We start from the raw sequence: 25673 nt of genomic DNA, 5'->3' as shown, positions 1-25673 counted from the left end.
CAGGAAGACTTAAAATTGTCAAGGTATCAATAATACCCAAAGCAATCTACAGATTCAATGCAATCACCATCAAAACTCCAATAGCCTTCTTTGAAGAAATGGAAAAGCCAATCCTCAAACTTATATGGAAGAGCAAAGGACTCTAAAAGCTAAAGCAACCTTGAAGAATAAAGGACTCACACTTCCTGATTTCAAAACATACTTTAAAGCCACAGTAATTAAAACAGACTAACCCACCACCCACTACCCACTGCCATCAAGTCAAGTCTAAAACAGACTAGTGCTAGTATAATAGACATATTCTAAACCAGGGGAATAGAATTCAGCATCCGGAAATAAATCAGTTAAGTGCTCGGCTGTTAACCAAAAGGTTGGTGGTTCAAACCCAGCCACAGGTTCCATGGGAAAAGGACCTGGTGATCCGCTTCCATAAAGATTACGGCCTAGAAAACTCTATGGGGCAGCTCTACTCTGTCATATGGGGTTGCTATGAGTCAAAATCAACTCAATGGCACCTAAAAACAACACGGTTAACTGATTTTTGACAAGGGTGCTAAGTCCATTCAAAGGGGAAAGAAAAGCCCCTTTAATAAACTGTGCTGGAATAAACGGATTTCCACATGCGGAAGAATGAACCTGAACCTACACCTCACGTCATATAGAAACATTAACTCAAAATGGATCAATGACCTAAATGCAGGACCTAAAATCATAAAACTCTTAGAAGAAAATGTAGGAGTAATGCTTCAGGATCTAGTTTCTGACAATGGATTCTTAGACACAGTGCTTCTTAGCACAAGCAGCAAAGGACAAAACAGATAAACTGGACTTCATAAAAACTAAAAAACTTTTGTGCGTTAAAGGACCTTATCAACAAGTTGAAGAGACAATCTACAGATGGGGAGATAAATTTTGGGAACCATATATCAAATAAGGGTTTAATATCCAGAATACATAAAGAACTCCTACAATTTAACAACAAAAACACAAACAACCCGATTAAAAAAATGAGCCAAGGGTTTAAATAGACATTTTTTCAAAGAGGATATACAAACAGCCAAAAAGCACGGGAAGACGCTCACTGTCATAAACAATTAGAGAAACGCAAAGCAAAACCACAGTGAGATACTACTTTACTCCCCCCTCCCCCTAGGCTGGCTATTATCACAAAAACAAAAAATAACAAGTGTTGACAAGAATTATGGAAAAAACTTGACCCTTATTCATTGCTGTAGGGTTATAAAATGGTACAGCCACTGTGAAAAACAGTTTGGTAGTTCATCAAAAAGTTAAACATAAAATGACTATATAACCCAGCAAATCCACTCCTAGTTATATACCCAAAAAAATTGAAATCAGAAACTCAAATAGATACTAGCACACCAGGGTTCAATGCAGCACTATTCACAACAGCCAAAAGATGCAAACAACCCAAATGTCCATCAACAGATGAACGGATAAAGAAAATGTGGTACATACCTACAAGAGACTATTACTCTGCCTTAAAGAGCAATGAGGTTCCAATAAATGCTCCAACACAGACAAACCTTGAAAGCATCCTGAGCGAAATAAGTCAGCTACAAAGGGACAAATATTATATAATGCCACTTACATGAAATACCTAGTGGTTCCCAGAGGGAGAGGGAGGAGAAAACAGAGAGTCACTCCTTAGGGATACTGAGTTTCTGTTAAGGGTGATAGAAAAAACTGGAAACAGGTGGTGGCTGCACAACGTGATGGATGTAATTAATGCCACTGAGTTGTACACGTATAAAAAACGTGAAATGGCAAATGTTTTATACATACATTTTTACCACACACACACAAAAACCATAGGCCCAGAAAAATTCCAAAATCAGACCCTAAACTTACTGCTTCTCTGAAACGACAGGGCAATTGCTAACTAATGGCTTGGATTCAGCACACTGCTTACCATGTGCCACCTCATAGGAGAGCCCATTTTACAGTTTAAATTTTTCTGACCAGTCTCCTTTCCCTCACTACAAAACCTCTCCTACCTTTAGTCATTACATCCTCATTCCTAACGCAATTTGTACCCCACTCTACTCTCCTTGGAGGTCGCCAAGCACAATATAATTACCATCACCCCAAAAGCCTTGTCTCCAAACTCAGCCTTGTCAATCATCTTTATAGTCTCTGTACCAGTGACACTGCATTCCCCTACACGTCTGAAAACTGTTCTAGCAATTTCTTTTTTTTTTTTTAATAATATTTTATTGTGCTTTCAGTGAAGGTTTACACAGTAGTTTTAGGTTCCCATTTAACAACTTCTACACAAGTTGTTCAGAGACTTTGGTTACATTCTTCACAATACGTGAGTATTCTCATTTTTTCCATCCTGGTTGTTGCATTTTCATTAATCTGCTTTCCCTGCCCCCTTCCATTCTCTGTTTTAAAGTAACTGTTGACTATTTGGTCTAGGAATTTCTCTTAAACATATAAGTATCTTTTGTCTAGCAACTTCACATCTATTTACCCATGAAAAATGAAAATACATGTTCATACAAATACTTGTATGCGAATGTTCACAGCAGCTTTATTCACCATAGCTAAAATGGCAAACAACTCAAATGCTTATAAACAGATTAATGAAAATGTATATTTAATTGAATATTACTCTATAATTAAAAACAAATAAGACAATGATACACACAACATGAATAAATCTTATAAATATTATGTTGAGTGAAAGAAGCCAGATACACAAAACATATTTGGATTCCAATTATATGACTTCTCTTCCAAGAACACACAAAACTCATCTACATTGCAGCAGTTGGGAGGGCTCCTTTCTAAGTCTCTGTCAACTAGCTCTCCTCCCTCCTTAAGTATTTGTGTTCCTCAGTTTTTATCCTTTTTCTCTTCCTAATTAATCTCACGCATCCCTGGACTTCAATCATCCCTATAACTCAGGGGACTCTCATATCTATTCGCTGAATTCTAACTTCTCTCCTGGTCTTCGGGCCCATATCTCCAACTATGGTGCAGTGGTTAACAGCTACGGCTGCTAACCAAAAAGGTGAGCACTTTGAATCCAGCAGCCGCTCCCTGGAAACCCTATGGGGCAGTTCTGCTCTGTCCTATAGTGTCGCTATGGGTTGGAAATGACTTAAAGGCAACAGGTTTGGTTTTATTATACCCCTCCAAGCAGTTCCTAACAGAATCTCACATTCAAAAGCCTAAAACAGAACTCATAATTTTTCCACACGAAATTGCTCTTCCATCCTTATTCCATGTCTTCCTTAACACTATCATCACCCTCCTAGTTTTGAAATCTTGGCAGAACAAACTAGTTTCTCATTAAGGAGTTACTACACATATTGTTTTATGACATTGGTTCACAATCCCATGACATGTCAACACTCTCCCTTCTCAACCTCGGGTTCCCTATTACCAGCTTTCCTGTACCCTCCTGCCTTCTAGTCCTTGCCACAGGGCTGGTGTGTCTTTAGTCTCATTTTGTTTTATGGACCTCTCCAATTTTTGGCTGAAGGGAGAATTTCAGGAGTGACTTCATAACTCAGATGAAAGGGTGTCTAGGGGCCATATTCTCAGGGTTTCTCCAGTCACTGTCAGGCCAGCAACTCTGATCTTTCTTTTTAGGGTATAATTTGTTCTACATTTTTCCCCAGCTCTGTCCAGGATCCTTTACTGTGATCCCCGTCAGAGGAGTCAGTGGTGGCAGCCGAGCACCATCTAGTTGTATAGGACTCAGTCTGGTGAAGGCCATGGTAGTTGTGGTCCATTAGTCCTTTAGACTAATCTTTCCCTTGTATCTTTAGTTTTCTTCATTCTTCCTTGCTCCCAAAGGAGTGAAGCCAGTGGAGTATCCTAGATGGCCACCCACAGGCTTTTAAGACCCCAGATGCTGCTCACCAAAGTAGAACGCAGACCATTTTCTTTATAAACTACGTTATGCCAATTGAGCTAGATGTTTCCTGAGACCACGGTCCCCACAGCCCTCAGCCCAGCAATTCGGTCCCTCAGGGAGATTGGGTGTGTCTATGGAGCTTCCATGACCTTGCCTTGGACAAGTTGTGCTGGTTTCCCCAGTATTGTGTACTGTCTTACCCTTTATCAAAGTTACCGATTACCTATTATCTATTTAGTGTTTTTTTCATCCCCACCTTCCCCTCCCTCATAACCATCAAAGATGGTTTCTTTTTCTGTGTAAACCTTTTCAGTACAGTAGTGGTCTCATACAATATTTGTCCTTTTGTGATTGATTTATTTCACTCAGCACAATGCCCTCCAGATTCATCCATGTTATGTTTCACAGATTCATTGCTGTTCTTTATTGTTGTGTAATACTCCATCGTGTGTACATACCGCAGTTAGTTTATCCATTCATCTGTTGACTGGTATCTGCGTTGTTTCCATCATTTTGATATTGTGAACAATGCTGCAATGAACATGGGTGTGCATATGTCTATTCATGTGACAACTCTTATTTCTCTAGGATATATTCCTAGGAGTGGGATTGCTGAATCATACGGTATTTCTAACTTTCTAAGGAAGGGCCATACCGTTTTCCAAAATGGTTGTATCATTTTGAATTCCCACCAGCAGTGCATAAGAGTTCCAATCTCCCTGCAGCCTCTCCAACATTTGCTATTTCCTCTTTTTTTTGATTTGTGCCAGTAATGCTGGGGGAGATGGTATCTCATTGCCGTTTTGATTTGCATTTCTCTAATAGCTAGTGATCCTGAACATTTCCTCATGTGTCTGTTGACCGCTTGAATATCTTCTTTGGTGAAGCATCTGTTCATTTACTTTGCCCACTTTTTAACTGGATTATTTGTTTTACTGATGTAGACATATTGAATTTTCTTATAGATTTTAGAGATTAGACCTTGGTCTGATTTGTAATAGCCAAATTTTTTCCCCAGTCTGATTTTTACTCTTTTGGTGAAATCTTCTGATGAGCATAGGTGTTTAATTTTTAGAAGATCCCAGTTACCTAGCTTATCTTCTGGAGGTTGTATGTTGTTGGTTGTGGTCTGTATCCCGATAGCTCTGTATATTTGGGCCTCTAGTGCTGATCCTATTTTTTCCTCTATGAACTTCATAGTTTTTGCTTTATATTTAGGCCTTTGATCCATTTTGAGTTAGTTTTTGTATATGGTGTGAGGTGTGGGTCCTGTTTCAATTTTTTTTTTTTTTTTTTTGCAGATGGGCATCAAGCTTTGCCAGCACCATTTGTTAAAAAGACTGTCTTTTCCCCATTTGATGGACTTTGGACCCTTGTCAAAGACAGGCTACCACAGGTAGATAGATTTACAATTGGGATCAAAATTCTGTACCATTGGCTAAGGTATATGTCAGTACCAGGCTATTCTGACTACCATTGCTGTAAAGTACAGTATTCGGAGATCTGGGAATGCAAGTCCTCCTACTTTATTCTTCTTCTTCAATAGTGCTTTACTTAACTGGGGCTTCTTCCCTTTCTGTATAAAGTTAAAGATAAGTCTGTCCATCTCTTTAAAGAATGTCGTTGGTTGGTATTCTGATCAGGATTGCACTGTATTTGTAAATCGCTTTGGGTAGAATTGTCATTTTTGCAATGTTGCATCTACCTATCCATGAGCATGGTATGTTTTTCCACTTATGTAGGTCTCTTTTGGTTTCTTGCAGTAGTGTTTTGTAGTTTACATTGTATAGGTCTTTTATATCCCTAGGTACATTTATTCCTAAGTATTTTATTTTTTTAGGGGCTATCATAAATGGTATTGTTTTCCTGATTTCCTTTTTATTGTTCTCTTAATTGATGTATAGGAATCCAACTGATTTTTGTATGTGTATCCTGTAAAAAAAAAAAATTTTTTTTTTTAAATCCTGTATCTGTCTGCTCTAATGAATCTATTACTTTCAGTAGTTCTCTCGTGTAGCCTTGGGTTTTCTATGTATAGTATCATATCATCTGCAAATAGGGACAGTTTAACTTCTTCATTACCAATTCAGATGCCCTTTATTTCTTTTTCTTGCTTTATTGCTCTAGCTAAGACTTCCAGCACAATGTTAAATAAGAGTGGTAATACAGGGCATCCTTGTCTTCTCCTGTTTTCAGCCTCTCTCCACTAAGAATGTTGTTGGCCATTGGTTTTGCATAGATGCCCTTTATTATGTTGAGAAATTTCCCTTCTATACCTATTTTATTAAGAGTTTTTTATCAGGAATGGGTGTTGGACTTTGTTGAATGCCTTTTCTGCACTGACTGAGATGATCATGGGATTCTTTTCTTTCCTTTTATTTATGTGGTAGATTACATTGATTTTCTCATGTGGAACCATCCTTGTATACCTGGTATGAATCCTACTTGGTCGTGGTGCATTACTTTTCCGATGTGATGCTGAATTCTATTGGCTAGAATTTTGTTGAGAATTTTTGCATCTATATTCATGAGAGATATTGACCAGTAGTTTTCTTTTTTGGGTGAGCTTTTTTGTCTGGTTTTGGTATCAGGGTTATGCCAGCTTCATAGAATGAATTCGGAAGTATCATTTCTTTTTCTATGTTCTGAAACAGTTTGAGTAATACTGGAGTAAGTTCCTCTCTGAATGTTTGGTAGAATTCTCCAGTGAAGCCATCTGGGCCAGGGCTTTTTCCTGATGGGAGTTTTTTGTTTTTTTTTTTAATACCTTTCAATCTATTCTCGTTACGGGTTTGTTCAGATTTTCAACATCATTTTGTGTTAGTTTGGGTAGATAGTGTATTTCTAGAAATTTGTCTATTTTTTCTAGATTTTCAAATTTGTTGGAGTATAATTTCTCGTAATACTGTTATGATCGTTTTTATTTCAGTTGGGTACGTTGTAATGTTCCCCATTTCATTTATTTGGGTTATTTGTGTCCTGTCCTGTTTTTCTTTTGAACATTTGGCAAGTGGTTTGTCATTTCTTTCTATTGTTTTTCAAGACTCTATTTCATTTATTTCTGCTCTGAGCTTTATTATTTCCTTTCTTCTGGTGGCCACGGGCTTCTTTTGTTGCTCTCTATCTGTTCAAGTTCTGTTGCTACTGTTTTGATTTTGTCCCTTTCTTCTTTTTTGATGTGTGCATCTGTTGCTATAAATTGGCCTCCGAGGACTCTCTTTGCTATGTCCCAAAGGTTTTGGTATGATACGTTTTCGTTCTCATTTGATTCCAGGAATTTTTTTATACCACTCCTGATTTCATCTATTACCCAGTGGTTTTTAAGCAGGGTACTATTCAGTTTCCGTGTAATTGATTTTTTTTTTTTTCCGTTGCTCTTCCATTGTCCATTTCTACTTTGATGGTGTCGTGGTCAGAGAAAACGCTTTGTATTATTTCAGTGTTTTGGATTTTGTTGAGGGTTCTCTGTGGCCTAAGATATAGTCTATTCTGGAGAATGTTTCATGTGCATTGGAAAAGAATGGTATACTTTGCAGCTGTTGGCTGGAGCATTCTATACATGTCTATAAGGTCAAGCTGGCTGATTTTGCCCTTTAGCTCCTGTGTCCTTGTTCAGTTTCTTTCGAGATGTTCTGTCTCTTACCGAGAGAGGTGTGTTGAAGTCTCCCACTATTATCACGGAACTGTCAACTCCTCTTTTCAGTGCTGTTAGCGTTTGTTTTATATATTTTGGAGCCCTGTCATTGGATGTACAGATATTTATTATGGTTAAGTCTTAATGATGGATTATCTCTTTAGTCATTACATAGTGCGCTTCTTTGTCTTTTATGGTGGATTTTGTTTTTAAGTCTATTTTATCTGAGATTAGTATTGCCACTCTTGCTCTGTTTTGGTAGTTATTTACTTGATATATTTTTTTCCATCCTTTGATTTTTAAGAAATTTACATCTTTGTTTCTAACGTGTCTTGTAGACTGCATACTGATGGATCCTGATTTTAATCCATTATGTCACTCTCTGTCTCTTTATGGGTGCATTTAGGCCATTTACATTCACTGTAATTGTTGATAGATGTGAGTTTATTGCTGTCGTTTTGTAGTGATTTTAAGTGTGGTGCTGAAATTTTCTTTGTTTCTCTTACTCTTCCGTGCTGAGTTCCTTTTGTTTGTGGATTTCTTTTTCTTTTGTTTTTACTGAGACTTTCTATGTTTTTCTTCTTCATCTACATGAATAAAATAGGTTTGTTAAATTTCTTTGTGGTTACCTTCAAATTTATCCTATCTTCCGAGGTTTGAACGAGTCTATTATTACTTGGAATCGCATTGCCTTCCTCTCCATTAGAAAGTTCCATACCTACACTGTTTATTCTCTCTTTTATTGTTCAAACACTGTCATTTACAGATTAACCTCTCTGGTTCCCCGTTGCAATTCTTTTGGTTTTGGATAGTCCTTGAGAGTTCATTTCCTACGTTGGTATCTGGCTGGTATAAGCTTGCGTCCTAGTTTCAGGCTGTGGTCTGATGTTGTTTGTTCTCTGACCAAAGGACTCCCTTTAATAATTCTTTTAAGTTTGGTTTGGGTTTTCCATGCTCCTTTAATTTCTGTTTATCTGGAAATATTTTAATTTCACCATCATATTTGAATAAAAGATTTGCAGGCTATATTATTCTTGGTTGGCAATTTTTTTCTTTCAAAGTTTTATATATGTCATCCCATTGCCTTCTTGTCTGCTTGGTTTCTGCTGAATAATCAGAGCTGTTTTATTGTTTCTCCTCTGTATGTGACCTTTTGTTTTTCTTGGGCTGGTCTCAGGACCTTTGTCTTTGGTTTTAATGAGTTTGATTATGATATGCCTTCGTGATTTTCTTTTGGGGTTTTTCCTATATGGGGTTTGTTGGGCTTCTTGGAAGGTCAGCTTTTCATCTTTCATGATATTATTAGGGAAGTTTTCTCTCAGCAGTTCTTCAATGATCCTCTGTGTTTTCCGTTTCCTCCTGCTGTTCTGGAACTCCACTCACTCACATATTTTTGCTTTTGATTGTATCCTGCATAATTCTCAGGGTTTCTTCATTTTTCTTCCGTTTTATTTTTCCTCAAACAGAGTTGTATCCAAGTATTTTTCTTCAATTTCGCTGATCCTGTCCTCCATCATTTCAAATCTGCTCCTCAGCCCATCTACGACACTGTCCATTTCTGAAATCTTGTTTTTTATCTTTTGGATTTCTAATTGTTGTTTTTGTATGACTTCTATTTGTGAATTTATTTTGGCATTTTTTTCCTGTATTACTTTCCTGAATTCTTCCATTTTTTGTCTGTATTTTCCATAAATTTGCATTTTTTTTTCAATTTTTTGTCTGCTTTTTGCCTCAACTCTTAGATAGCTGTGAATGTTAGAGATTTGAACTTCCTGCCAGGTAGTTCTAGTGCCTTTTCTTCTATTGAAAAGTCATCTGGTGTTTTATTTTGGATGCCTACTGGAACCATTCTGTACTGTTTCTTTATATATTTTGATATTGCCCAGTGTCTTTGGGACATTCAGTATTGTCCTTGTTTATTGATTGCAGATGTGTTTTTTTCATCTTGCTTTTTTGTTTCATTTGGTTATGTCTGGATAGGCGGGCTGTGCATTCTTTGCAGTTTGCTTGTCTGTGGTCACGATACTTTTCATCCCCTTGCCCAACGCGCTGGGCCAGTCGCTCAGCTATGGTGCAGCAGGGCAGGTCCAGCTGAAGCAGAGGGGCTGGGATGGGTTGTTTGTGGCACGTACTAGGGCCGACAGGGTGGACCAGGAATCAGTGCTGAGCAGGTTCCAGTAGGCCATGCCTGTGCTGCTCGGGAGTGTGATGATCAGCGCACAGCAAAGGCAGGCAGGAGGAGAGAGGAACTTCTGATGTGTGGAGCTAATAGGGGTATGGGAAAAAAGAGAGAGAGGAGAGAGAAGCAGGAGCCAAAAACAAACAAAACATAAAGAGTGCTAAGGGAGCTTGCTGTTGGAGTGGAAAGATGAAGAACTGAGAAATGGAGAAAAACAGAAAGAAAGGCAAGACAGAGAGAGAGAGAGAAAGAGAGAAAGAAAGAAAATAATAATTAGATAAAAATTTGGAATAAAAAAAGGAAACCGTTCCCAGGCTGTGCAGTATAGCCTGGGTAGCGGGGGTATTGATTTCACACAGCACCAGGTATTCAGGAGACAGGAAAAGAAAGTAAGTATAGAGAGGAGAACTGAGGAATGAAGAAAGGCAGAAAGGAAAAAAGAGAGAAAGAAAGAAAAAAGAAATGCCCGCAGGGGTTGTGCAGACTGTGGAAGTGGCTCCTGAGCCATGCAGTGCAGCCTGGCTAGAAGGGGCTCTGAAACAGCAAAAATAGAAAGAAAACAAACAAAACAAAGCAAAAAAAAAGCCTCAGGAATCCCAACAGTGTAGTGTTGTGGGTCAGGGGAGCAGTTCCCCAGTCGAGCGGCACTTCACAGCCTTTCAAGAAGAAGCAAAGATGGCACAGGGAGCCAGGTGTTAGAGAGAAAGGAGGAGGAAGTGGTGGGAGGCACAGAACAAGCCAAAAGAAAAGGAAAAAAGCATCATCAGCAACAGACAAATGGCACTCGGGGAGCCGGCCAGTGTAGGCCAGGTGAATCCAAGCTGTCTGGGGCCGAAGCAGTTGCCTTCCAGCCATGAGGGTGTGGCTGGTAGGAAGCAGAGGAGGCCGATGGGGGGAGGTAAGAAAGGTAAGGGTTAGGGAAGCGTGTATCACTGGTTACCGGGTTCTCTGTCTCCTGCTTGGAACTTCATGAAGCTGATTTCCCGTACTCCCTGTCAGCCGATCTCCTATGTGGGCAGGGCGAATCTAAGCAGCATAGACAATGCAGTTCTCAGCCAGCCAAGCCACTGCGGACAGCGTAGAAAGCACGGAGGTAGAACAGCAGGGAGTGGCTGGGGCGTAGAAATGCGTGTATCACTGGTTACCAGGTGCTCTGTCTCCTGCTGGATGTTCCGTTAGGTGCTTTCCCGTGCTCCCTGCCTGCCGATCTCCAACAGGAGTCCAAGATGGTGAATCCGTGCTGTGTTAGCTGATAGGGGACCTCCGCACGTATCTCTCCTCACTGTCTGTTCTCTGTCAGTTTCATATTCCATTCAGTGTTTGGCTGAGTTCTTTGTCTTCACTTGACAACTTGGGTTCCAGGAATTATGTTTGTCTCTGTTTTAGTTTTTCAGGTCTTTGCTGCGGAGGGACAGTGTGGTGCTTCTGTCTATGGTGCCATGTTGGCCAGAAGTCTTTTACTATTAATTCTACTTTAAAAAAATTCCTAGTGTTTAGCCCTCCTTCCCAATTCTCACAACCGTAACTCCATATCATGTCCCTAACTCTCACAGAGCCTAGGCCAGAATAGTCTCTCAAAGGATCTCCTCGTATCCAATTTCTTCACACTTCAGCCATCTATAGTCAAGAATATACGTCTTAAAACTGATTTATTCACATTTCTTAGTCTATTGCTCACTAAAACCTCTTTCTCAGGGCTGTTGTGAAGATAAGTTCTAATGCTTAGAACAGAATCTCATACAAACATGCTATGAAAAAAATTTTTGAACTCCACAGTAGAAGCCCACTTAAGGCTCCCCATAGTCTATTCTCAGTTTAACTTACTGTCATGGACTGAACTGTGCTCCCTCAAAAATATGCGTCAACTTTTTTAGGCCATGATTCCCAGTATTGTGTAACTGTCCACCATTCTGTCATTTGGCGGTATTTCCCTATATGTTGTAAATCCTATCACTATGATGTAATGAGGTAGATTAGTGGCAGTTACATTGATAAGATCTATAAGATTAGATAGTATTTAAGCCAATCTCTTTTGAGATATAAAAAAGAGACATGAGCAGAGAGACATGGGGACCTCATACCACCAAGAAAGCACTGACAGGAGGCAAAGCATGTCCTTTGGACCTGAGGTTCCTACACAGAGACGCAACTAGTCCAGAGGAAGATTGATGACACAGATCTTCCTCCATTGCTGACAGAGAAAGAAAGCCTTCCCCTGGAACTGACACCTTAAATTTGGACTTGTGGCCAACTAGACTGTGAGAGGATAAATTTCTCTTTGTTAAAGCCATTCACTTGTGGTGTTTCTGTTATAGCAGTACTAGATGACTAAGACACTTACCATTCTGTGTTCTACTACACATTTTTTAAAATCTGTATGCTGTTCACACCACACTACTTGCAATTCCCTAAACATTCCCTGCACATTGTCACTGTGTTGCTCCTTCACCAGGAATGCCCTATCACCCTCATTTCTGCTAGTTAGCATTCAACCCACTTCTGAATCCTCACCTCAGGCTATTTCCTCTCTAAAGTGGTTTGACTCATCTTGTTTTTGCCTGTATTTTTTTCCTTTAATTTACCGTTGTAAAAAGCAATCATGACTTGAAAAAAATTGCATGCTAATACCTTGATACTTTGAGGGGAAAGCAGTTAGGATAGTCCACTAAATTAACCACATTTTTTATGCTACTCTTATCATACTCTTATGAAATATGTACTAAAATGACTAAAAATTCATTGCTGTTGAGTTGATTCAGACTCACGGTGACCCTTCAGCTTTAAATTATAATAATGTAATGTTGGAAACCCTGGTGGCATAGTGGTTCATTGCTGTTGAGTTGATTCAGACTCACGGTGACCCTTCAGCTTTAAATTATAATAATGTAATGTTGGAAACCCTGGTGGCATAGTGGTTAAGTGCTACGGCTGCTAACCAAAGGGTCGACAGTTCGAATCCTCAGAAACTCTATGGGGCAGTTCTACTCTGTCCTATAGGGTTGCTATGAGTTCCGGTAACATTGCAAGGTTATGTTATCATCCACATATAACACCTAAAGATGCTCTGCTTTATTTTTTATTTCTCTTTTTTTTTTTTTACCTCTGTAGATCCATGCTCTTCCGTAGCAAAAGGGAAAAGACTTTCATAGAGTTTTGTGAATGCATCCAATCCATTCTCTATGATCTCTGCTTCTATGCTGGAATCCAAAGGTTCTGTCTCAGTGAAGTCCAGTTCCCACACTGTGTCCACCCATGCTAGTGGGAAAATGCAATGAAATTAATAAGTGTTCAATAAGAAGTAAAAAATCAACAATCTTTAGACTCTAAGTACCTTCAAGAGGAGAAAAATATATTAGTCACAACGCACCTTTAACTACATGACACAGATACAGCAGAATTAAAGGACGCAGAAAAGCCAAAGAAATTTTTTTTTTTCAAATCATAAGTGATAACTGGCTATGAGGCTGCTAATCTTTCAAAAATATTAAGAAGGAAAACACCTTTTAGGTATAATAATTCTAGAGAATGACTTAAAAACAGTTAATGATCAGACTTTACCACGTGATCAATATGGGGAATAAACAGATTAATTAAAGATTGCCTCAGATTTCCTTTGTGAAAATCTTATAGCCATGTTAATAAACCCAAATAAAATATACAGCACTTTATTGGGCTCCTGGACGATAATGCAGCACATTAGAAAACAAATATGATTTCCCCCAAGAAGTTAAACTAGAGGAGACAAGCCAGGCTCATGCTCACAGAAATATTTAGACAGTTATTTCAAAATATGCTGATAGGAAAGACTGAGGTATAGTGACAGAATCTGGTATTAATACAGCATTCTAGTTGGATGCTTGCCAAGCTCTCTTGACTCCAAATCCGTTTATGATTTTCTAACAAATTAGTTCTCAGTGTTTTCATTTTGTCATTCCCCAAAGCCTAATATTAGAACTAGATGGAAACATGTGAACAACGTGTGCTCCTTTAAATCAGTATTTTTTAAATGTTTGTTCACCACTGATTTAGAGAAGGTGAGCAAGAACAAAGAAAACCCAAAGGTGGTAGCTCTGCCTTTTTTTTCATGGTTCTGAGAATTGTACAGTGTATTCAGCAAATGTAAAACCTTGTAGTTAATTAGACGCACCCTCTTTAGAATGCAATTTGCAGTCATCTTTTGTCATCTGCATTCTTTCCAAAGATTTACAATATGCTGCCTGAAGGAAGTTCTGAGAAATCCAGTTTGGCTCTCAGTATTTCCAGGGATGTTTTAATGTCTATTATAATATAGACTGGCAGTCAAAACATCTCACTTCTTATTTTGGCTTTGCCGGTAATAGCTCCCGACTGTTGATAGCATCATATCTAATTTGGAAGACAGTAACTGGTCCTGATTTCCAGTCCTCCATTTAAAATAGTTGTGTCACTGTAACATTTCCGAACTTCTATTGCCTCATCTATAACATACAGGTATTAATGCCTATCAATTTCCCAAGGGGAGTGTTGCATTAGGAACGTTTACCAGGAGATGGAGGATGAGTCAGGATGAAGGGCATTGGCAGAGAGAAGAAAGGAAAGGGAAAAGAAATGATGACTTCTATTTCTTCTTCCCGGAAGTACTTAGCATAATGGTTCAAAAACTTGTGGAATAAATGCTTAAAGTTGAGAAAATTCTGTATACTAACTTTACTTATTCTATGAACTGGAAAACTCTTTTAAGATTCTAACAGCAAAATACCTAAGTCTAGTTCACAGTCACAAGTCTGAAGTGGGAACATAGTTTAAGGACCACAGACTAATGAAATACAATGTTTAATAGCTCCCAGGAACGCAGTAAATTCCTATCAAGTCAATGTTTAAAACAAGACAGAAAATTTTGCAAAGGCAACAGCTTTTCTATTGAGGGATAATACTGAGATGATGGGTTGTTCTTCCTTAGATTCATTCAAGGATACATGGAGGATCCCTACACACAAAACAAATCCAGATGCTCAAGACCTAAAAGGTAAACCTTTACACCATCTATGGTCACAAACGAACCAGAGAAAATGGCTTCTCTCTCCTACAAACTTGCTTTGCAGTTGCACACCATATTCATTTTCACCTGTTGTGACTTTCCCTTCTTTCAGTCTATTCTGATTAATTTTACCTGCATTTATAATAACATGGAAACCCCAGTGGCATAGTAGTTAAGTGCTACCGCTGCTAACCAAGAGGTCGGCAGTTCAAATCCGCCAGGCGCTCCTTGGAAACTCTATGGGGCAGTTCTACTCTGTCCTATAGGGTCGCTATGAGTTGGGATTGACTCAACCGCAGTGGGTTTGGTTGTTTGTTTGTTTGTTTTTTAATAATAACATGAGGAAAGAGAAGCCTACAAGCCACAAGTCCATAAAATCCCTGGAACCAAGAGCTGCACATTATTTCAAGTGGAAGAAGCCAACAATGGTTCTCAATCTAAGAAAGTTAAAAAAAAAAAAAAAAAAGGATTCATATTAATGATGGTAGGTCTTAGAAGACAGACATAGGAGAGATTTGAGGTGGGAGCACAGAGGATCCACAGCTTGCCTGGTAATCTTTTCCTATGGAATAGACAGCTCAACATGCTTTAATTATTCACTCACTCTTTCCCAGACACTCTCCTAACAAATGTTCTTGCATCTTCTCTAGACTCTCTTTTCTTCTATAGTCTCTCATTTATTTTATATACATATTTTTTTAATGCACACCAATATTTCTGATCTTGTTTCTGAATCACAGCTACTAAGGCCTAACAAAATAAAGATCTTGTGTCAGGAAACCTAGATCCTATTAATGACTCTGCCTTTACTAAGCATTAGATTTCTGTCAACTCTCTTAATCCTCTATTCAAACCAGTATACTGTATTCAAACCCTCGCTATACCTCTGTTTCCTCAACTGTCAAATGAAGATAGCACCTCTCTACCTACTTCACTTAGGATAGAAAAAGAGGAGGAAGTACATCATTTATTCACTCAATAATTTTGCAAAAATACTAAAGGGAAGTCTATGATAAGTGCTAGGGGTACAAAGATAGGTACTGGAGGATTCTTATCCACAAAGATCTCACCATCTCACAGTCACCATACCAAAAAAAAAAGCAGCCTGTAATAGGAGAAACGTCACCGAGTATTGAGTCTGAACCAGGCTAGTACCCTGACTTGATCACGTGTATGTCACTAACCTCCTCTTCATCACTGGATAAAGGATCATTGTGAATGATGTCTACAAGGGACCCAACACTGTGTGTGCCATGTAGGAGACACTCAATAAATGATAGCTATTATTTTTACAATGGATGAGTATTAAAACAGTAACTAGTAAAATGCTGTAAAGCATAATAGGAAATACTAATGGGGGAGAAGGAAATACAAGTGGGGAGGATGATTTAGCTAGACCTGAACATGGGAGTTTTCCACGGAAAGAAAGAAAACTGCATTCCAAATAGAGACAAGAAAGCACAAGATTAAAGAAAGTATAATCAAGTGTTTAGAATAAAATAGTTACAACACAGAGTTTCAATGTGGAGATTGAGAATGATTAGTAGCATTTATTCAACAGTTATTATGTGTCAGGTTAATCTTCATAAGAACCCTATGAAGTAGATATCATAATCATCATTTGACAGATAAAGAAACAGCAAGGTTAGGAAGCTTGCCCAGTGATACACAGACACTACGTGGTAGAGACAAGACCCCAAAGTTATAGTTTTGGAAAAGCTGACTGGAGTACTCAGTGAAGGTTCTTTGACACAGCACACCAAGAATTTGGTCATTTACTTAAGAAACAAAGGAGACACATTAAAAATTTAAAGCCTTGACACATTCAAAGTGCTATCAAAAGTGATCCTGACCGAGGTGTGACTGTGGGCTGAAAGATAAAGCATCCAAACGCAGCTCGGATGCTACACCAATTATCCAGAGATTCTAATGAGGGCTTGAACCTGGAGAGTGGGATCAAGGATGGAGCAGGGGGCCCACGAGAGACGTTTCTAAGGGTAGGACAAGGGGTCGTGGGTATGAAAGGTGCAGGAGGAGCCACAACGCTCAGGTCTGTGGACTGGCTGGTGCCTTTCACTGGCTCATTTAGTCTTTAATGGGCTCCCTGGTCCGTTCCTAATGCCACTATCCAGGTTCAAACCCTCATTAGAGCCTATCTGGATAACTGCGGGAGCATACTAGCTGCTGGTGAGTTCCAGCTGCCAACATTTCAGTTAGCAGCTCTGGGCTAACTGCAAGGTCAGCCGGTTAGAGCCCACCAGCCACTCTGCAGGAGAAAGATGTGGCAGTGACAGACTTGGAAGCCCTATGGGGTAGCTAGGAGTTGGCAATGGATTTTATTAGCTGGCTGTGGGACACCAGATTTAAAACGCATGTCTAGATGGTAAAGAAGGGTTCCTTTCCATTTATGTCACGTTTGAGGTGCCTGAGATGTTGCGTTGAGCATATGAACATGAAGTTCAAGAAAGAAATCTGACTGAAGAAATAGATTTGCTATTTAAAACCAAAAAAATAAATGAGGTTGCCCGAAGACTTGTAGCATCAGAAGGGGAAGACAGAGAAAACAGATGCAAAGAAGGACTAAAAGAGATGCACCGACACAGCTCTTTTATTTTAAACGGTCACATTACTGGGCTGAGTCTACTCCACCCCGGGACTGGCACAAACCCGGGGACACCAGAGACCGCCAGAGAGCCGAGCCCGCCCCATCTCCTCACACACTCTCATTCACACCAGGCCGGGGACGAGCCTGACCCCTGAGAGACACAGACAGACAAATAGACACAGAGACACACGGACACCCAGGCCGGGCCCAGGCACGGTCCGAGGCCCTACGCTGTGAGAAGCGCCGCTCACCCCAACCCCTACCCCGTGACCCGCGGCTCCGTCGGCTCACCCAGGCTGAGAGTCAAAGGACACCAGGGCTGCAGACTGGCCCACAGGCTCTGCAGTGCCATGGCCTCCGCGACGCAACGCGCCTTCCGGGGAGTCAACTTCGGAGCTCGCTCCCGCGCGCGCTCCCTGACTTTCGTGCTAACCAATCAGAGCACAGGGGATTTCCCCACCAGCCAATCATCGCGGCCAAACCAAGATTTGTTCCATTGACCAATCACCTGGGTCTTCTGCCGCCTGAGCGAAAACGGGGCGCGCACGGACTCACACTGAGTGAATGTTTAATGGCTGGTTTTTAGTTTTCCCTCCAACGTTCTAACATATGCACGCCTAATACCGTCCTTACCGCCTCGCTTTCCTTAAATAAGAAGGGAGTTAAAGAAAATTTGAAACGGGATACTTCCTGTAGTAACCAACTTTTACACCCTCTCAAGCAACATTTCGCCTGCTTGATAAAGAGCTACCTTTACCCCGTTCCCACAAGGGACGTTGTACATGGGTGATAGTTAAACGAGGAATTAAAACGATAAGGGACGAGCCACGGCGAGAACTCAGAAAACATCTGCAGTCCTCGTCTCGTCAGTCGCCGGCCCAGAAAGAGGCCATGTCAAGTAAGGGTGAGGCTGGCGCAGGTCTGCCACTGCGCACGCGCACTGCGCGCACTCCCGGACAGCCTCCCTGAGCAGGGCCGTGCGCATGCGCCGGCGCCCCAGTGTCCGTGGTCCGAGGGCACCCCAGCCCGCCGGGCCGTCATCCCTTGCCGCGTAGCCGCTGGCGCACGGCGCTACGCCGCACTCCCCGGAGCCGGGAGGCTTGTCCTGTTGCCTGGCCCTGAGCCCCGCCCAGCGGGCGCAGCGGCGACGCCTTCGAGCTCCGCACTGCCGCGCAACTCCGCGTGTGAGACGCCCCGCCGCGGGGCCAGCGTCGTGCGGACGCCGGTGCGGCCGCCGGCTGCTCTGGGCTGCAGGGGCAGGCGGCCCTCGGGAGTGCCTCCGTGGTGCTGCGTCCAGCCTCGGTCGTTCCAGCCTCTCCCCGCGCGCCGCAGCCGACCTCCCTGCGCCCGACGGGCCAGCGCCCTAGCCGGGCGGGCGCGCAGAGCCGGGCTGCCGTTCGGCCCGCTGGAGCCCGAGCCAGCGTCCGACCCTCGGGTCCCCCCAAAAGCAGCGCCCACCCGGGGAGGAGGAGGAGGAGGAGACGGGAGGAGGAGCGGGCCCTACTGACCCTGGCCCCAGCCCTTCCCTGCCGGCGGTGCGATGAGCTTCTTCGGCTTTGGACAGAGCGTGGAGGTGGAGATCCTGCTGAGCGATGCGGAGAGCAGGAAGCGGGCCGAGCACAAGACGGAGGACGGCAAGAAGGAGAAGTATTTCCTCTTCTACGACGGGGAGACGGTCTCCGGAAAGGTGAGCCTCGTGCTCAAGAACCCCAACAAGCGGCTGGAGCATCAGGGCATCAAGATCGAGTTCATCGGGCAGATCGGTGAGTGGGACGCCTGGAGAGGAAAGTAGCTGGGCCAGCACCGAGTGGGGGCGGAGGGGTGGCTCGAGGCCCAGCCCCGAGGCCTGTCAGAGCCTCTTGTCGGCTGCATGCTGAGGCCTGGGCCCCGCTACGAGTCCCGCTCGTGCTGACTCCCTGCGTGACTGCCATTCTTGCCAGATGTGACAGCGCACTGAGGAGGTGGAATGATTGAAGATGAGAGGGTTCGTCCCGCGAAGGCCCTCGCGCAGTGGGTGCTTGCCCCTTGAGTACCCAGGTTGTCTCTTCCACATGCTAAGCTCAGCTCGGGCTGCAGGTGGACTTGTTACGGGAGATGACCTTTTTAATGCTGATCTTCCCACCATATGGAAGGCTAGGGCAGTCAGACCCAGACTCAGAGGGTCCTCTGCTCCACTAAGTTGCACTCCCACCCACGCCTTTTTCCTTTTAGATGTGGGTATGCACTGCCCATCAGCTCCTCTCCTGTCTCATCTTTACGCTTGTCTCATCTTCACGTTTTAAGAAAGAAGACCTGTAATCTTCAACCCCAGTCTTATTACCTTAGCTTGCATTTTTTAAGACTTCCTTGTTAGAATGCTGGTTTGCAGTTGATTAAATTTTCTCCTTAAAGATGAAGAAATGACATGTCTAAAACCACAGTTAAATGATCAAAATTTCTCAGTGCTCTAATAGTCTTTAAACCTTGCTATTAGCTATTAGAGCTAGACAATAAAAAGAAGTAACAGGAGAGAAGATTTGGGGAGCTGCCAGTCAGGACTGAGTTGTCTCTAGTTCTAAGACTATTCAGAGTGTTGTGTTTACTGAAATCCTCAGGTACTTCTGAAATGAGTTGGTCAGGGGTAGATTCAAGTAAATACTGTGTAGGCTAAACACTGCTGGTAGAAAACACCATACCACACTGCATGTGTAACTGTTTTTAGTACCTTCCAGGGGAAGCTTGCTGAATACTCTCTCAGATTCTGAGAGCTCAGTAAAGAATTTGTTATTCCCCATTTACAGAGGCGGGGGACACTGAGCCACAGGTAGGAGGAACCCCAGAAAAGGAGCCCTATGTCCTGGTTCTGCAGTCCAGTGGTCACTCTGAAGCATCGCGCCTCTGCTCCTTAAGAAAATGAAGCCAGGTTGTAGACTGGCTAATCCTATGGGAATTTATTTGGCTGTTATTTTAAAGCCAGAATACAAGCGGCCTTTCACTGTACCAGAGTCCCTGGGTGGTGCAAACAGTTAAGCGCTCCATTACTAACCAAAAGGTTGGTGGTTCAAACCCACACAGAAGCACCTTGGAAGAAAGGTCTGACAACCTGCTTCAAAAAGCCACAGCTTTGAAAACCTTGTGGAACACTTCTACCCTACATACATAGGGTCGCCATGGTTTGGTTTTGGGTTTTTTTTTTTTTTTCACCGTACCAGAAAAGGGCTAGAGAGTGAGTTGCACACCCTCTGCTTTCGTGCTTCTGGCTCTGACAGGGTCAATGACAGGGCTTCACAACAGCACTGTGGACATGTCGGGCCCCATAATCCTCTCTTGTCACGGGATCTTTCATGGCATCCCTGGCCTCCACCTACTAGGTACCAGTGGCATCTCCCAGTCATGACAGCCACAAGTGTCTCCAGACATTGCCAAACGTTCTCCTCTGTTATGGATTGAATTGTGTCCCCAAAAAATATGTGTCAAGTTGCCTAGGCCATGATTCCCAGTATTGTGTGGTTGTCCTCCATTTTGTGGTCTGATGTGATTAGCCTAAGCATTGTAAATCCTAATCTCTGTAATGTTAATGAGGCGGAGTTGGAGGCAGTTACATTAATGAGGCAAGACTCCATCTACGGGATTAGGTTGTACCTTGAGTCAATCTGTGGAGATATAAAAGAGAAGCAAGCAGAGAGGAGAGGGACCTCATGCCACCAAGAAAGAGGAGCTGGGAGTGGAGCATGTCGTTTGGACCCGGGGTCCCTGCACTGAGAAATTCCTAGACCCAGAGAAAGGTTCATGGCAAGGACCTTCCCCCAGAGCCGACAGAGAGAGAAAGCATTCCCCTGGAGCTGGCACCCTGAGTTCAGACCTCTAGCCTCCTAAACTGTGAGAGAATAAATTTTTGTTTGTTAAAGCCATCCGCTTGTGATATTTCTGTTATACTCGTTGCTGTTGAGTCACCTCCGACTCATAGTGACCCTATAGGACAGAGTAGATCTGCCCCATAGGGTTTCCAGGAAGCGGCTGGTAGATTCTTACTGCCAACCCTTTGGTTAGCAACAGAGCTCTTCACCACTACGCCACCAGAGCCGCATTTCTGTTATACCAGCACTGATAATTAAGACATACTCCAGTGGGGAGGGTCAACTTGTCCCTGGTAAAGAATGCTCGGTAGATGGAATGAATCCAAAGCATTTTAAATGTGAAGCATATTGTATGAAATAGTCACGAGGCCCTTGCCTACTTAGAGTAAATATTTTCAAGTACTATTTTAAAGTAATTGCATGGCTTCTTTGGTTCCATAAAAGAAAGTATAAACAGACAAGTTTGTACATATACCATCATTCTCAGCTGGTGCTTCACCAGTGTATGAGAGGGAACCTAGAAGCCCCGCCTCAGAAAGGATTAAATTAGCTGTTCTGGGAGGGGCGATGTCACTGCCTTCCCTAGTCTGTGCGAAAGGTAGCTGAGGAGGCTGCCTGCTCTACCTGCCTTGCCTGTTCTAACTCCTTGAGTCCCAAGACATCCCTGCTGAGTTTCTTTAGAACTTCTGATGCTTCCAGTGAAAGCTCTTCCTGGACCCTGAGCACTCTAGCCTGAGCTGACCCCATGTGGCTTTGGGGGAGCCCTTGCCCCTCTGGACCTCAGCTTTCTCACCTGTAAAGCACAGGTAATAGAGTCACCAGTTGTGAGAATGTTGAACACATCAGGGGATCATGCTTTGAGCCCCCACACCATGGTTCTTAGTTGTTTTCGAGTCAGTTCCGACTCCTGGCAGCCTCACGTGTGTCAGAGTAGAACGGTGCTCCCTAGGAATTTCAAAAGTACGTCGCCGGACTCATCTTCCCAGGCATCTCTGGGTGAGTTAGAACCGCCAACCTTTCAGGTAGTGGTTGAGTGCTTAACCATTTGTGCCACCTAGGGACTCCTGAGCCCCTATAGAGGGTTCTTGATAAAAATTAATGGAGACAGTGATATTTCCAAGTTCAAGTTACAAATTTTTTTTTTTTTTTTTTAGCCAATTATTAGTCATTGGCTTACTGTTCTTCCCCCTGTATCCCTTATCCCCCTCCCAAAAAGTAAGATTGCCACGCTTATTTATAGGGAGTGTGTCTGTGGTGTGTTTAGAGCAGTCCCAGCTGCATGGTTTGTTATACAGTTGAGTCTCAATTATCCAGGGTTATACAAGGGGGTAAACCCCGTGAGTGTCAGAGTAGAACTGTGCTCCATAGGGTTTTCAAGGGCTGATCTTTTGGAAAGAGATAACCAGAACTTTCTTCTCAGGCACCTCTGGGTGAACTCGAACTGCCGAGCTTTCAGTTAGCAGCTGTGTTAACTGTTTGCATCACCCAGGAACTCCACACGAGGGAGTAGTATTAGAATAAAACAGAATAATGGCGAATATGCTGCTGTTTATTTGGCTCGAAGACGCATTGCTTGATCAAGGGCAAGGATTCAGAATAGTCTTTCTAGTTATGTTTAACTCACACATGTTTGGTGTAAGGAGGAGTCTGCGTTCCTAAAACGTATACATTAGCTGATGATAAAGAGGTATCAGTCTATCTGGGAACACACAGTGACTTTTCTTAGCTTCTTCTGTTCCTAGTCTTCTGTCCTGGTTTCCCCGAAGAGAGGGGTGGAGTATTTGCATCTCTATGAGCTGACCTCAGGCACAAGAGTAAGCCTAGAGAGTAACTTTGCTGAAGTTGTGGTTGTGTGGTTTTCTCCTTCATTGCCTTCTTTTGACTATGCATGAAGTAATCTGACAACCAGAAGTGGGTGGAACTTCTGTCAAGTTGAGTGATGTGTGAAGGTGAGAAAGTTGATATTATCACGTTTGGTTCCCAGTTGATTTCTTCCTCATTGATTTCCATTATAAAACATCATCTTTTGGGTCTTCTTCCTTCCTTTCCTTGCTTGCTTCCTTCCAGCATGGACTTTACTAAAGGTGAAGTGAGGGAGAGCTCTCCAGCTTGAAAATGAAGCATGTCACCTTTTTATCCTTACGATTAGTTTCTTTTTCCTCCTGATGAAAATGTCCCAACTGTGTTCACTAGAGGCCAAGCAGACTGGAGTTGCTTACATTGTATAACCTATAGTTTATAATAATACCAACTTTGCTAGGGTGTTGTGAGGATCAGAAATAGTATTATGAAGTGCAGTTCTTGGCACACATAGTAGGTAAAAGGAAATTAAGATGATAATGATTGTCATTTTCTCTTTCCTTGTTAAGCTTGTTCCATAAAGAAGTTTTTAGGGGCTTCTTGCTGTTAGTTGCCATCGAGTAATTCCGTCTCATGTGTGCAGAGTAGAACCTTCCATAGGATTTTCAGAAGCAGATTGCTAGGCCTGTCTTCCCAGGCATCTCTGGGTGAATTTCAACTGCCAACCTCTCAGCTAGTAGACCATTTAAAAATGTGACTTGTGCAATCAACCCTTGGTTCTTTTGTAGACTATCTGTGGGAGATGTTTGCCTCAGGTTACCCTCTGCTTTGGTCTGTCTTCTCCAGGAATATACTTGCCTTCCCACTATCTTCCCCAGGAATGCAGATAACCCAAGTAAAAGTCATTGAGAAAAAACTCTACATAGCTAATAACCATGCAGAAACAGCTGTCCATTATCTGTTGCATTGGATTACTTTGGACCCAGTTCCTCACAGTGACTTAGACCCTGATTGTCAAAGGCCCTGTCTAGATCTTGGTTATGGAGGTGGGCAAGAAGAGGTTCCCTGAGCTCTTCTCTCTTTGTAACTTCACCATCTACACCCGTGACTTCGTGTCTTCATATATTCTGATGACTCCCTAACTCTCTTTGGCCTGACCTGAACCCTCTTCTGAGTGTCACACCTGTTTCCAGCAGCCTGCCTAGACATCTCCACTCGATGCCCCACATGTAGCTCAGAGTCACATCCAGAACAGAGACCCCTGTCTCTGTTCTTCCATTCATTCCAGCCCCAGCCTTGCGTCTTCCTTGTTTTCTCCATATTGGCTGATGTCACCTGAGGGAGTCATCTTAGACTCTTCATTTTCCCTCTCCTACCTCCAACTGGTTTCTAAGTTTTAGTCCTTTCTAGCTCTCTGATATACGTTAAATCTAGCTTTTTCTCCATCCTGAATGGCACTGCCTTTATTACTTCTATTTGTAACAACCACCTACCTGGTCTTCCTGTTTTTGTTTTCTTCTTTCAGTCCATCTTCTGTCAGAGTGAACTTTCTAGAAGGCAGTTCTATCACTGTCAGCCCCTTCCTCAAAATTTTTCTCATGGACTCCCTGTTGGTTAAAGGGAAAAACTACAAACTGTGTAGCCAAAGCCTTCCAGAGCTGCCCCTGTCCACCTTCCCTGCCTCATCGCTCCCTAACCATTCACCATCACTGTGTGTCACTTCCTAAAAATGTCATATTCCTTATAGAATCTTGGAGCCGTGGTGGCACAGTGGTTAAGAGATTGGCCAGCAGTTCGAATCCACCAGCCACTCCTCGGAAACCCTATGGGTCAGTTCTACTCTGTCCTATAGGGTCGCTACAAGTCGGAATCAACTTAACGGCAGTGGGTTTTGTAGAATCTCAGTACTTGTCCTTTGTATGCACACATCTTTATGCAAGGTGTGCTCCTTCCCTAGCTCTTACGCATTTTCAAAGCATAGCAGACATCACACCCATCAGAAAGCCTTTCCTGACCCCCCCAGGCAGACTGAAGTACTGCCTCCACTCCTATTCCAGAGGCATCTTAAAGCTGGACATGACAAAGTCTTGACTTTTTTTTTTTTTCACTTTTCTGCCTCCCTCACTGAGCCCTGAACCCCTGAAAGCCATCATTGTATCCCTAGCTCTAATCTCAGTGCCTCACACATGACAGGTGCTCAGTAAACATTTGTTAGCTGCATACAGTAAACACTTGTTAACTGCATACGTTGGTCACATCTAAGAATTTGCAGAAGCTGTGGTCTGGGTTTTCCTCTCATGCCCTCCTGGACAAACGAGAGCTCTTTGAATGAAAGGAAGGGAGAGCGCGGATCCGTTATGTTGGCCACAGCTACGAGGCTAGGCTTCCTGCTTGTGTTTGTGGAGTGGGCAGTCGATACCCGAGGACAGCCCTTACCAGAGCCTGTCGCAAGTTTGGATGGCGCGTCCTGACTGCCACGCACCCCCTTGCACAGCAGCCTTGCTGAGGGAACTAGGATAAGGAGGCGTAAAATCTGAATGTCAGTTTACCTGCTTTTGCATCTTTCTTCCACCGCACTCTCTTAGACGAAGTTGGGGTTGTTTCTCTCTGGATGTAAGAAAATTAGGATTGTGAGACACGTGATCCCTTTCATCCTGCCGTGACTGCTCCGATGACGCAGTTTGATCATCGCCTTGAGAGTGTAAGATCT

General features: G+C 42.6%; 2 protein-coding genes across 13 annotated transcripts in view; one reads left to right on the top strand and one right to left on the bottom strand.

Annotated features, from left to right (window-relative positions):
* The window catches only part of NCAPD3 (non-SMC condensin II complex subunit D3), a 147928-nt gene extending 130181 nt beyond the window's left edge, over positions 1-17747 (bottom strand). For 3 of the 4 annotated variants that reach the window (XM_023557041.2, XM_023557042.2, XM_003417405.4), the window contains exons 1-2: positions 17619-17747; positions 12806-12960 (exon numbers count right to left, since the gene is read on the bottom strand). In XM_023557041.2, the coding sequence (XP_023412809.2) occupies positions 12806-12960; positions 17619-17679 (216 nt within the window). In that variant the 5' untranslated portion in view covers positions 17680-17747. Of the gene's footprint in view, positions 1-12805; positions 12961-17618 lie in introns of those variants that run through there. The other variant, XM_010597113.3, reaches the window with a different exon arrangement.
* A 918-nt stretch (positions 17748-18665) lies between these two features.
* Positions 18666-25673, top strand: part of VPS26B (VPS26 retromer complex component B) — a 32986-nt gene continuing 25978 nt past the window's right edge. For 3 of the 9 annotated variants that reach the window (XM_064268845.1, XM_064268844.1, XM_023557040.2), the window contains exon 1: positions 18672-19090. In XM_064268845.1, the coding sequence (XP_064124915.1) occupies positions 18868-19090 (223 nt within the window). In that variant the 5' untranslated portion in view covers positions 18672-18867. Of the gene's footprint in view, positions 19091-25673 lie in introns of all 9 variants that reach the window. The other 6 variants (XM_064268847.1, XM_064268846.1, XM_010597111.3 and 3 more) reach the window with 4 other exon arrangements.

This window comes from Loxodonta africana, chromosome 15, assembly GCF_030014295.1.
Source record: "Loxodonta africana isolate mLoxAfr1 chromosome 15, mLoxAfr1.hap2, whole genome shotgun sequence".
In the NCBI taxonomy this organism is placed as follows: domain Eukaryota; kingdom Metazoa; phylum Chordata; class Mammalia; order Proboscidea; family Elephantidae; genus Loxodonta; species Loxodonta africana.
The sequence above is the reverse complement of the archived record's forward strand: the minus strand, read 5'-3'. Positions and strand labels throughout refer to the sequence as shown.